At 45.0% G+C, this 12,500-nt stretch overlaps 1 protein-coding gene across 1 annotated transcript in view; it reads left to right on the top strand.

The window, feature by feature from the left end:
• LOC135096239 (lysosomal cholesterol signaling protein-like) overlaps positions 1-12,500 on the top strand; it is a 24,231-nt gene that overhangs the window by 9,023 nt on the left and 2,708 nt on the right. Inside the window, 16 exon segments of the mRNA XM_063997604.1 lie at positions 2,692-2,866; positions 4,153-4,272; positions 4,497-4,666; positions 5,356-5,462; positions 5,924-6,139; positions 6,848-6,969; positions 7,750-7,915; positions 8,389-8,544; positions 9,092-9,191; positions 9,433-9,625; positions 9,941-10,080; positions 10,209-10,352; positions 10,901-10,985; positions 11,495-11,537; positions 11,539-11,712; positions 12,138-12,326. Of these exon segments, the coding sequence (XP_063853674.1) occupies positions 2,692-2,866; positions 4,153-4,272; positions 4,497-4,666; positions 5,356-5,462; positions 5,924-6,139; positions 6,848-6,969; positions 7,750-7,915; positions 8,389-8,544; positions 9,092-9,191; positions 9,433-9,625; positions 9,941-10,080; positions 10,209-10,352; positions 10,901-10,985; positions 11,495-11,537; positions 11,539-11,712; positions 12,138-12,326 (2,300 nt within the window).

Genomic DNA, 12,500 nt, shown 5'->3' with positions numbered 1-12,500 from the left:
AGTCAGCCAGCCAGCCAGTCAGTCAGTCAGTCAGTCAGTCAGTCAGTCAGTCAGCCAGTCAGTCAGCCAGCCAGCCAGCCAGCCAGTCAGTCAGTCAGTCAGTCAGTCAGTCAGCCAGCCAGCCAGTCAGTCAGTCAGTCAGTCAGTCAGTCAGTCAGTCAGTCAGTCAGTCAGTCAGTCAGCCAGCCAATTAATTTAATATGAACTTATTTATTTATTTATGAGAGAGAGAGAGAGAGAGAGAGAGAGAGAGAGAGAGAGAGAGAGAGAGAGAGAGAGAGAGAGAGAGTTGTGAAAGTGTGTGTGTGTGTGTGTGTGTGTATTTATGAAGAAGCAAAAAACACACACACACACACACACACACACGAGAGAGAGAGAGAGAGAGAGAGAGAGAGAGAGAGAGACAGACAGAGACATAAGCGAATAAAACAAACAAAATCTCTCTCTCTCTCTCTCTCTCTCTCTCTCTCTCTCTCTCTCTCTCTCTCTCTCTCTCTCTCTCTCATTCTGGGTGAAAGGGAAGTGAGAGAGTCAGTGAGTTGTGAGAAAGTGAGCCAGTCTTTCTCACGCTCGCAAAGTGAAGGGAGTGATTGCAAGAGAGAGAGAGAGAGAGAGAGAGAGAGAGAGAGAGAGAGAGAGAGAGAGAGAGAGAGAGAGAGAGAGAGAGAGAGAGAGAGAGAGAGAGGTGCAATACTTTTCTCATAATTGTGAAGTTTTGTCAAGAGAGAGTTTGCGTGTGTATGTGTGTATGTGTGTATGTGTGTATGTGTGTGTGTGCGTTATAAATCAGTAACGGCGTCTGTGTGTACGATAACTTTCATATATGGTACGAGTTTCACCTGAATCAAAAAAAGAAAGAAAAAAACGAAGAAAAAAAAGTGAAAAAAAAGGTTATTATTATTATTTATCAACAACAATATAGTGTGAAGGAAAACATAATAATTATTACAGGGAAAACAAGACATGATAATAATTGCAGAGTAAACAAGATAAGGAAATGAAGATGTCGACAAAATGAGAGAGAATATAAATACCGTGCAACAGAAAACGGGTGAAGAATTCAAGGGCGCACTGCCATAAATAGAATAACAAGAGGAAGTGGTCGCACATAAATAACAGAAAATTGACGTAATAAATCATGGAAATACAAGACAGAAAATACATTAAGTCAGTATATAAAAGAGAAAACGTATGGATTTAATGGCGAACTAACCTAAAAATATATAAAATAACACAAGTTGCGCAATAAGGAATGTGAATAAAAAAAACATTAAAAAAAGAGAAAACGGTTGAATTTCATGGCAATCTGACCTAAAAATATATAAAATAACAACAGCTGCGCATTGCATAGTGTAAATAATAAAAAAACGGGCGAATTTAATGGCAAACTGACCAAAAAAATATATGAAGTAACAATTGCGCAGTAAATAGTTAAAATATAAAAATAAACACAAAAAATAAGAGAAAACGGGGGGATTTTATGGCAGATTATCTTAAAATGAATAAAAGACAAATTAACTATGAAATATACAGTGAATTACGTAGAAATCAATGTTAAACTAATGGAATTCGAAGAAAAGTGAGCGAAAAATAACATAGACGAACTCAATGCAAGAAAGAAGATGTGATAAAGATGAAAAGTACGAGAAAATTAGATAATAGAAGGAAAAATGAAGAAATGAGAAGGAAGGAGAGAGAGAGAGAGAGAGAGAGAGAGAGAGAGAGAGAGAGAGAGAGAGAGAAGGAAAGAAACGAGATGAAAGGAAAGCGATATTTTACGTAATACAATGAAGAAACTGACCCAAATAAGAGGAAGAAGGGGAAAAAAATAAAATAACTGGAAAAAACTGATAAAATGCGTAAGAAAGAAAACAAAGAAGAAATTATATAAAAAAAAAACAAAAAACGAGAAATACATGAACAGGGAAACACACAAACAAACACACACACACACACACACACACACACACACACACACACACCTTGACCCATTACTTGCCAGGATGAGGTCAGGTGTGGCCTCGTGACCTCTGACCTTTGCGAGGGGTGCCCTAGTGACCCCCTCCCACCCCTCTGGAAGGCATTGGGCACTTCTGGAAATTAGAGAGAGAGAGAGAGAGAGAGAGAGAGAGAGAGAGAGAGAGAGAGAGAGAGAATCGTAATAAATATATGAATTATGTCAAACTTATTATTATTTTTCATTTAAAGGAGAACATTTGAACACAAGCCTTGAAAATACACAGGCTTACCTTCCTCCAGCCCTGAAACGCCCGGGAGAGCCTTGGAGATCCTTGAAGTATTATAGAAATTAATTTAAGGGAAGATATTTTTAAAAGTCCTTCCCCATACCCTCTCTCTCTCTCTCTCTCTCTCTCTCTCTCTCTCTCTCTCTCAGTGATGAAAAGACGGAGTGTTATCAAAATTTGTGTGTTAGTTTGTGTGTTTAGCGTAAGTTATTGTTGTTGTTGTTGTTGTTGTTGTTGTTGTTGTTGTTGTTGTTGTTGTTGTCCTCCTCCTCCTCCTCCTCCTCCTCCTCCTCCTCCTCCTCCTCCTCCTCCTCCTCCTCCTCCTCCTCCTCTTTTTCTTCTTCATCTTCTTCCTCCTCCTTATACTACTACTCCTACTACTACTACTACTACTACTACTACTACTACTACTACTACTACTACTACTACTATCTCTCCCAAACAGACTTATGGACAGCTCGAATACTTGACAATGACCACCACCACCACCACCGCCACCGCCGCCACCACCGCCGCCGCCGCAGGGGAAGGGGGGCGGGGGGTCTGTTCTCCAGCGAGGATGTGGCCTTCTCTAACCTCTACCCTGCTGTTATGGAGTGCTTCGTCATCATCCTGTGCGGGTAGGTCAGGTCAGGTCAGGTCAAGGTCAAGGTCAGGTTAGATTTTTTTTTTCTATTTTTTTTTTTTTTTTTTTTTTGTGTCTCTCTCTCTCTCTCTCTCTCTCTCTCTCTCTCTCTCTCTCTCTCTCTCTCTCTCTCTCTCTCTCTCTCTCTCTCTCTCTCTCTCTCTCTCTCTTTATTTATTTATTTGTTTATTTATTTATTTCTAACGTTATTTTTTATTATTTATTGTTTATTTTTCTTCTTTATTTATTTATTTATTTATTTATTTATCTATTTATTTATTCATTTATTTATTCATTTATACAGGATTAAGATAACCAGCCCCTCTCTCTCTCTCTCTCTCTCTCTCTCTCTCTCTCTCTCTCTCTCTCTCTCTCTCTCTCTCTCTCTCTCTCTCTCTCTCTCTCTCTCTCTCTCTCTCTGCCCTACTTCTCTGTCCTTCCTCATTCTACTGTCCTTCCTCTCTCTCTCTCTCTCTCTCTCTCTCTCTCTCTCTCTCTCTCTCTCTCTCTCTCTCTCTCTCTCTCTCTCTCTCTCTCTCTCTCTCTCTCTCTCTCTCTCTCATACTAGAACCTTGAAAACACCCTTGAAAACCCCAATAACTTCCACTACAGCCTGTTAAACTATCCCTGGAACCTTGAAAACCCCAATAACTTCCACTACAGCCTGTTAAACTATCCCTGGAACCTCGAAAACCCCAATAACTTCCACTACAGCCTGTTAAACTATCCCTGGAACCTTGAAAACCCCAATAACTTTCACTACAGCCTGTTAAACTATCCCTGGAACCTTGAAAACCCCAATAACTTCCACTACAGCCTGTTAAACTATCCCTGGAACCTTGAAAACCCCAATAACTTCCACTACAGCCTGTTAAACTATCCCTGGAACCTTGAAAACCCCAATAACTTCCACTACAGCCTGTTAAACTATTAGAACCTTGAAAAACCCCCAGTAACTTCCACTACAGCCTGTTAAACTATCCCTGGAACCTTGAAAACCCCAATAACTTCCACTACAGCCTGTTAAACTATCCCTGGAACCTTGAAAACCCCAGTAACTTCCACTACAGCCTGTTAAACTATCCCTGGAACTTTGAAAACCCCAGTAACTTCCACTACAGCCTGTTAAACTATTAGAACCTTGAAAAACACTAATAATCTTTGTAACCCTTTCCAAAAACACCTTTAATACCCACACCACACCCTTAATCACCCTATCACAGCTTGCCTAACACCCTCATGGACGCCTTCACCCCCTCACACTCCCTCTCTCCCCCACAGGTATCTGGCAGGACGGTGTAACCTCATCTCGCAAACAGAAGCTAAAGGCCTGAACACCTTTGTCGGAACTTTCGCTCTTCCCTCACTTATCTTTATGTCGATGGCTAAACTGGACTTCAGGTGAGTGCGAGAGGGGGACGGGGTGTCAGGGAGGGGGCTGGGGGGCTGGGAGAGTTATGGGGGGCGTGGGAGAGGGGGAGAATGCATAGATTGTGGATAAATTTAATGTCTCTGTTTGTGTCTGTTTTGGTTGCTCTCTCTCTCTCTCTCTCTCTCTCTCACACACACACACATACACACACACTCTCTCTCTCACACTCTCACTCTCTCTCTCTCTCCCACAGTGCAGTAAATTGGACCTTTCTCCTGTCAATCTGCATATCAAAAGGTGTGGTGTTCCTGGTGGTAACAGTGGTCACCCTCCTGGTTTATAAGCCTGTTGACATGGCCAGGGCAGGACTGTATGCCATTTTTTGTACCCAGAGCAATGATTTCGCCCTCGGATATCCTATAGGTGAGTTTGGCGGTGTTTTTGGCTGTTTTTTGGGAGGTTTTTTTGGGAGGTTTGGGCTATTTTGGTGTTTGGGCTATTTTGGTGTTTTTTTGGGCTATATTGGTGGGTATTTGGGCTATTTTGGTGGGTATTTGGGCTATTTTGGAGGGTTTTGGAGTGTTTTGGTGTGTTTTTGGGGTGTTTTGTGGTGTTTTGTGGTGTTTTTGGTGTTTTTGGTGTGTTTTTGGTGTGATTTGGGTGTTTTTGGTGTGTTTTTGGTGTGTTTTTGGTGTGTTTTTGGTGTTTTTTTAGGTGTTTTGGTGTGATTTGGTGTGTTTTGGATGATTTGGGTGTTTTGGGTGTGTTTTGGGGTGTTTTGGTGTGACTTTGGGAGTTTTGGGGTGTTTTTGGTGTGTTTTTGGGTGTTTTTTAGGTGTTTTGGTGTGTGTTGGGGTGTTTTTGAGTGTTTTAGGTATTTTTTAGGCAATATTAAGGTGTTTTAAGTACGTTTCATCAATGTTTGGCTACAGCTTTCAATATCCAACACAAATTCACGTTTTAAATATCTCACAACCCTTTTATTCATTTTTAACCAATGTTTGTGAAGCATTTTGTTACCCTAACCTAATCTTACAACCCCTACTCCCCTTTCCACCCCTCCACCACCCCTCCACCACCCCCTCCACCACTCACCCCTCTCCTCCTCACAGTGGCGGCGCTGTACGGGAAGACCCACCCGGAGTTTGCAACATACCTGTACCTGGTAGCTCCGATCTCGTTAGTGCTGCTCAACCCTTTAGGCTTCGTACTCATGGAGGTGTGTGTGTGTGTGTGTGTGTGTGTGTGTGTGTGTGTGTGAGGGGGGGCGCAGTGAGGGAAGGGTAGAGGGAGGGAGAGAAGGGAGAGAGAATGTGTTTTTGTGTGACTATGTGTGTGTGTGTGTGTGTGTGTGTGTGTGTGTGTGTGTGTGTGTGTGTGTGTGTGGGGCAGTGAGGGAAGGGTGGAGGGAGGGAGAGAAGGGAGAGAGAAAGAGTGTGTTTGTGTGTGACTGTGTGTGTGTATGAGAGAGAGAGAGAGAGAGAGAGAGAGAGAGAGAGAGAGAGAGAGAGAGAGAGAGAGAGAGAGAGAGAGAGAGAGAGTAGTAATAGTAGTAGTAGCAATAGTAATAGTAAAACAAACAAACACACACACACAAACACAAAAAACACCAAAAAACACCAAAAAAACACAGAAAAATGCAAAAAAAAACACACACACGTTTGTTCCACCCACCCCCAGATTGGCAAACGAAGGCGGAGGTCAGAGCAGGAGGCCAACAGCAGCAGCAGCAGCAGCAACGAGGGGGCAACAGGTCAGCAGGCGGGATGCAAACTGGGCCTGTGTATAGCAAGAGATGTCCTTCTAAATCCTATTGTTCTCATGACCACCCTGGGAATTGTGGGTAATTTTGTGTTCAGTCACACCCTGCCCACTATACTGGAAGGAATACTAAAGGTGGGTGTTTTTTGGGTGTTTTTTTGGGTGTTTTTGGGGTGTTTTTGGGGTGTTTTGGTGTGTTTTGGTGTGTTTTGGTGTGTTTTGAGTGTGTTTTGGTGTGTTTTGGGTTGTTTTGGGTGTGTTTTGGGTGTTTTGGGGTGTTTTGGGTGTGTTTTGAGTGTGTTTTGAGTGTGTTTTGGGTGTGTTTGGGATGTTTTGGGGTGTTTTTGGTGTATTTGAGTGTGTTTTGGGTGTGTTTGGGATGTTTTGGGGTGTTTTTGGTGTATTTGAGTGTGTTTTGGGTGTGTTTGAGTGTGTTTTGGGTGTTTTGAATGTGTTTTAGGTGTATCTGAATGTGTTTTGGGTGTATTTGAGTGTGTTTTGGGTGTGTTTTGGGGTGTTTTGAGTGTTTTGGGTGTGTTTGAGTGTGTTTTGGGTATTATGAATGTGTTTTGGGTGTGTTGAGTGTGTTTTTAGCTATTTTGAGTGTGTTTTGGGTATTTTTGAGTGTGTTTGGATATTGTTGAGTGTTCTTAAGTGTATTTTGAGTGTACATAAATACATTTTGAGTGTATTTACGTATATTTTCCTACAATCTTCCTTTCAAAACACACTTCTTGTTCTACACCTCTCTTACACACTCACCCACCACTGTACCCCCCTTCACCCCCTCCTGTACCCCTCCTACACCCCTCACTCACCCCTACACCCTGTCACACCCCACAGGTTCTCGGCCAGAGTTTTTCCGCCACTGCGCTGTTCCTCCTCGGACTCAGGATGGTTGGCAAGGTCCAGACGCTAAAGGGGTCAGGTCTGGTGGTGCCTGGAATCCTTATTGCGACTAAAACGTAAGTGTGTGTGTGTGTGTGTGTGTGTGTGTTAATCCGTGGAACCTTGAAAATTCCAGTAAATTCCACTACAGCCTGTTAAACTATCCCTGGAACCTTGAAAACCCCAATAACTTCCACTGCAGCATGTTAAACTATCCCTGGAGCCTTGAAAACTCGAATAACTTCCACTACAGCCTGTTAAACTATCCCTGGAACCTTGAAAACCCCAATAACTTCCACTACAGCCTGTTAAACTATCCCTGGAACCTTGAAAACCCCAATAACTTCCACTACAGCCTGTTAAACTATCCCTGGAACCTTGAAAACCCCAGTAACTTCCACTACAGCCTGTTAAACTATCCCTGGAACCTTGAAAACCCCAGTAACTTCCACTACAGCCTGTTAAACTATCCCTGGAACCTTGAAAACCCCAATAACTTCCAGTACAGCCTCTTAAACTATCCCTGGAACCTTGAAAACCCCAATAACTTCCACTGCAGCCTGTTAAACTTTCCCTGGAACCTTGAAAACCCCAATAACTTCCAGTACAGCCTCTTAAACTATCCCTGGAACCTTGAAAACCCCAATAACTTCCACTACAGCCTGTTAAACTATCCCTGGAACCTTGAAAACCCCAATAACTTCCAGTACAGCTTGTTAAACTATCCCTGGAACCTTGAAAACCCCAATAACTTCCACAACAGCCTGTTAAACTATTAGAACCTTGAAAACCCCAATAACTTCCACTACAGCCTGTTAACCTCACATCACCACCTCTCTGTCCCTCTCTCCACACAGCCTGATCCTGCCATTGGTCACGAGGGAGGTCGTTAGCCTCCTGCAGCCCGGCGCGACCTCGAACGACACGGTTGACTTCTCTAACTATGGTTTTCTGTACGGCACCTTCCCAACGGCCCCAGGAGTGTTTGTCTTCGCCACCCAGTATAATGTGGCTGTTGATCTAGTGAGTGTTTGTGCTGTTTGGTGTTTTAAGTGTGTTTTAAGTGTTTTTTGGGTGTTTTTTGGAGTGTTTTAGGGTGTTTTGGGATGTTTTTGGGTGTTTTTAGGTGTTTTTGGAGTGTTTTTGGATGTTTTTGGAGTGTTTTTTGGTGTTTTTTGGTGTTTTTGGGTGTTTTAGGAGTGTTTTGGGGTGTTTTTGGGTGTTTAGGAGTGTTTTTGGGTGTTTTTGGGTGTTTTAGGAGTGTTTTGGGTTTTTTTGGGGTGTTTTTGGAGTGTTTTTGGGGTGTTTTTGGGGTGTTTAGGGGTGTTTTTGGGTGTTTTGGGGAGATTTAACCTTAGCCTAAGGACAAGAAAAAATAAACAAATAAATAGAAATGAAAAAAACACAAAAAAACACACAAAAAACATCCCTAACAAACAAACAAACAAACAAACAAATGAACGGCCCCCCTAACCGTCTTCCTTCACCCCAAACAGATGGCCAGCGCGATGGTGGCCTGCACGTTCCTGTCGGCACCCCTCATGTTTGTGTCGGCCAAGATGGTGACCCTCGTTCACATTAACCCGGCGGATTACGTGAAGGAACTGGAGACCATTCTTCTGAACGTGTCGATTGTGGGCCTCGTGTCTACCGTGAGTGTCCAGGAGGGGTGCTGGGGTGATTAAATGGGGTGATTAGTGTTGGGGAGGCTGTGGGGTGGATGTAGTGATGTTTATGAGGGTGTAATGGTGTGTGGAAGAATGTAGGGGTGTTTATGAGGGGTGTAGTGACGTTTGGGAGGGTGTGGAAGGGGTGTAGTGGGTGTCTGGGGTGTTTTGGGTGTGTAGAACAGTGTAGGAGGGGGTAGAAGTCCTTGGGGGTCTCTGTAAGGGTAAATAGTGGTGTTTGCGGGTGTTAATGAGGGTGTAGTGGTGTTTCAGAGAGTGTAGTGAGGTTTGGGAGAGCTTACGGGTGTTTTGGAGGGTGTAGGAGGTCTGTGGGGGTTGCGACAGGTGTGTAGGGGTGTTTACAAGACTGTAGTGGTGTTTCGGGGAGTGTAGTGGTGTTTCGAAGAGTTTACAGGTGTTTTTGTGGGGTGTAGTGGGGCTTGCAGGGGTGTGGGGGGTGTGTGACAGGTGTGTGGCTGTGTTTGGGGTGTCCAGCCTCACCACACCTGCCTTTTTTCCATCCCCTCTGCAGGTTTGGGTTCTGTTCGTCTTCATCCTGAGCAAAAAGTGGAGGAAGTTGCCACATTTCGTTACCATGTGTCTGGTCGTGTCCCAGTGTGTGGCGTGTATTGGTGAGTGCGTGCGTGCGTGCGTGTGCGCCTGTCGTATATGTTAACAAACACTAACGCAGGTATCACATCTCAAACACCAAAAAAACACCAAAAAACACCAAAAAAACACCAAAAAAAAATATATTCCCACCCAGACGCACAAAAACACAAAAAAAAATTATATCCCCACCTAAACGCACCTTTACACACCCCAGAACCCTTAAACGGCCCTTAAACGACCTCTAACGACCCTTTCCCCCAGGTGCCTTGCTGTGGTCGGTCCTGGATTGCAACCACACCTGGAAACTGTACCTACAATTCATCTTGTTCTCCTGGGGCGTCTTTGCGGCTCGCCTTTGGACTGCCATTTTAGCAATTACCCTATTTCTTCTTCGCTGGCGGTCTCTCTGCTTCGTGTTGCGTCTCCGCCCGTTCCTGTGTGTCCTGGGATGGGGGTGAGTGATTGGGAGGGGCTGGGAGAGGCTGTGAAGGGCTGGGGGAGGCTGTGAAGGGCTGGGATGCACTGGGAGAGGCTGGGATGCACTGGGAGAGGCTGGGATGCACTGGGAGAGGCTGGGATGCTTTGGGAGAGGCTGGGATGCACTGGGAGAGGCTGGGATGCACTGGGAGAGGCTGGGATGCACTGGGAGAGGCTGGGATGCACTGGGAGAGGCTGGGATGAAGTAGGAGAGATTATGAGAAAGAAAAACTGAGAAATACGCTCTTAAACACCCCAAAAACACCCCATGACACATTTTAACACCCCACAGGTTGCCAGCGGTGGTGGTGACGGTGCTGGTGTTGATGGTGCAGCAGGAATCAGAAGTTGGCAACAAGCATGACCCGAATTTTCAGTATGGGGCGGCGCAGGCTGTGGTGGCGCTGCTGTTGCTCTGGTTCAGTCTATTCAGTAAGTAACTTAGCCGGCACAAACACACCTCCTTGCATTACCCCCCATATCTCCTCACACACGCCACCCCTCACCCCATAACTCACCAGACACGTAGTACACCCCTCTGACTCCCCCTCCCCCCACAGCCACGATGGTGTGCCTCATTCTTCACCAGCGGCACGAAAAGAGGTACGCCAACTATGAGTCTCTGCTGAACCTTGATGACTCCGAGGGTCGCTCGTCGCCGCCAGCTTCCCGCCACACCTCCGCAACCAGCCTGTCCAAATTAGGTATGTGGGTGCATGGGGGTGCTGGGGAGCTGTTGGGGTGGGGTGGGGTGGGTGTGAAGGTGGTGGAGTGGGTGTTGAAGTGTTTTGGTGATTGCCTAACCTAATTTAACTTAATGAAGAGGAGGAGGAGGAAGAGGAGGAGGTAGAGGAGAGGGAAGAGGAGGAGCAGGAGGAGGAAGAGGAGGAGGAGGAGGAGGAGGAAAATTTTACTTAATCTAATCTAACTTAACTAAATGAGGAGGAGGAAGAGAAGCAGGAGGAAGAGGAGGAGGAGGAGGAGGAGGAGGAGGAGGAGGAGGAGGAGGAGGAGGAGGAGGACTAACCTAACTTAACGTAATCTAAAGACATTATTATTATTATTATTATTATTATTATTATTATTATCATTATTATCATTATTATTACTATTACTATTACTATTATTATCATCATTATTATTACTATTATTCTTACTAAACCTGTTATCATCATCATCATCATCATTATTGCATTTTTTTAACCTGACCCAACTTAACCTGACCTGACCTGACCCGACCCCTCCCCTACAGAAGGCGGTGGCAGTGTGGGGTGCCCTCCAGAAGACAAGCAGAACATTAACCTGGAGGAGGTCATATCGAACTCTGATAGCGACAGGTGAGAGAGAGAGAGAGAGAGAGAGAGAGAGAGAGAGAGAGAGAGAGAGAGAGAGAGAGAGAGATTATTTTTTCCAGAATACAAAAACACCTAAAACACATCAAAAACACCCAAAAACACCCATAAACACATCAAAACACACCAAAAACACCCAAAAAACACCCAAAAACACCCCAAAAACACCCAAAACACACCAAAACACATCAAAACACACCAAAACACACCAAAAACACCCAAAACACCCATAAACACACCAAAAACACCCAAAAAACACCCAAAACACATCAAAACACACCAAAACACATCAAAACACATCAAAAACACCCAAAAAACATCCAAAAAACACCCAAAACACACCAAAAACACCCAAAAACACACCAAAAACACCCTTAAATACCCAAAAAACACCCCAAAACACCCAAAAACACCCAAAAACCACCCAAAACACCCAAAAACAGTCAAAACACCCAAAAAACACACTAATCTCCCTTTTCTTCCCCCTTAAACAGCCTTTTCAGCCCCGACGATGAGCTGAATGGGTCCGGGAGGGCGCGGGGGGCGTGGCAGCAGCGGCGGCGGTGATGACGACAGCGGTGTGGGGGAGTGTACACAGAGGTTTCCCCTGACCGAACCAGAAGAGACTGGAATCGTGAGGGACAGAGATGATGAGTTTCAAATGATGCGACATGTGGTTCTTCTGCTGCTTTTGTGTGTTTCTATGATTGTGGTAAGTGTTTGGGGGTGTCTGGGGTGTCTAGGGGTGTCTAGGGGAGGCTGGGGAAGGCTGGGGAAGGCCGGGGGTGTGTGGGGAAGCCTGGGGTGTCTCAGGGAAGGGCTGGCAGTGTGAAAATGTGGAGTTTGGGGTGTTTTGAGTGTGTTTTGGGGTGTTTTGGGGTGTTTTTGGAGTGTTACCAATATTTTAGCTCTCTCTCTCTCTCTCTCTCTCTCTCTCTCTCTCTCTCTCTCTCTCTCTCTCTCTCTCTCTCTCTCTCTCTCTCTCTCTCTCAGACAGAAAAACACAGATATTATTTAAATAACCTGATTTTTGCCCCCTCTTTCCTCATATTTACACCCCTCCCACAGCCCTCCCAGCCCTCCCACAGCCCTCCCACTCCTTCCACCCCCTCTCACACCCTCTCCCTCTCTCCCCAGGGGTTCGCGCTCTGCATGTGGACCCTGGTGACGGAGGAAATGAATGGAGTTTACATAGAACTGGTGTTTCTCGATATTGTGTTGAACTTCGGACAAGGGTTCTTTGCGGCTGCTATCTTTGGTCTGGACAGTCGCCTGGTGGTGATGCCCCTCCTCAGGTGGTGGCGCAGGTGCAGGGGCCTGGCAGAGGTGAGCTGGGGGTGTTTTGGGGTGTTTTTGGGGTGTTTTTTGAGGGTTTTATGTCTGTTTTGGGGTGAGAATGTGTGTTTTTGGGGTGTTTGGGTATGTTTGGATGTTTTTGTGTGTTTTTGGGGTGTTTTTTGAGGGTTTTTAAGTCTGTTTTGGGGTGAGAATGTGTGTTTT

This window comes from Scylla paramamosain, unplaced genomic scaffold (genome assembly GCF_035594125.1).
Source record: "Scylla paramamosain isolate STU-SP2022 unplaced genomic scaffold, ASM3559412v1 Contig3, whole genome shotgun sequence".
Taxonomy (NCBI): Eukaryota; Metazoa; Arthropoda; class Malacostraca; order Decapoda; family Portunidae; genus Scylla; species Scylla paramamosain.
This window is presented reverse-complemented; position numbering and strand designations above follow the sequence as displayed.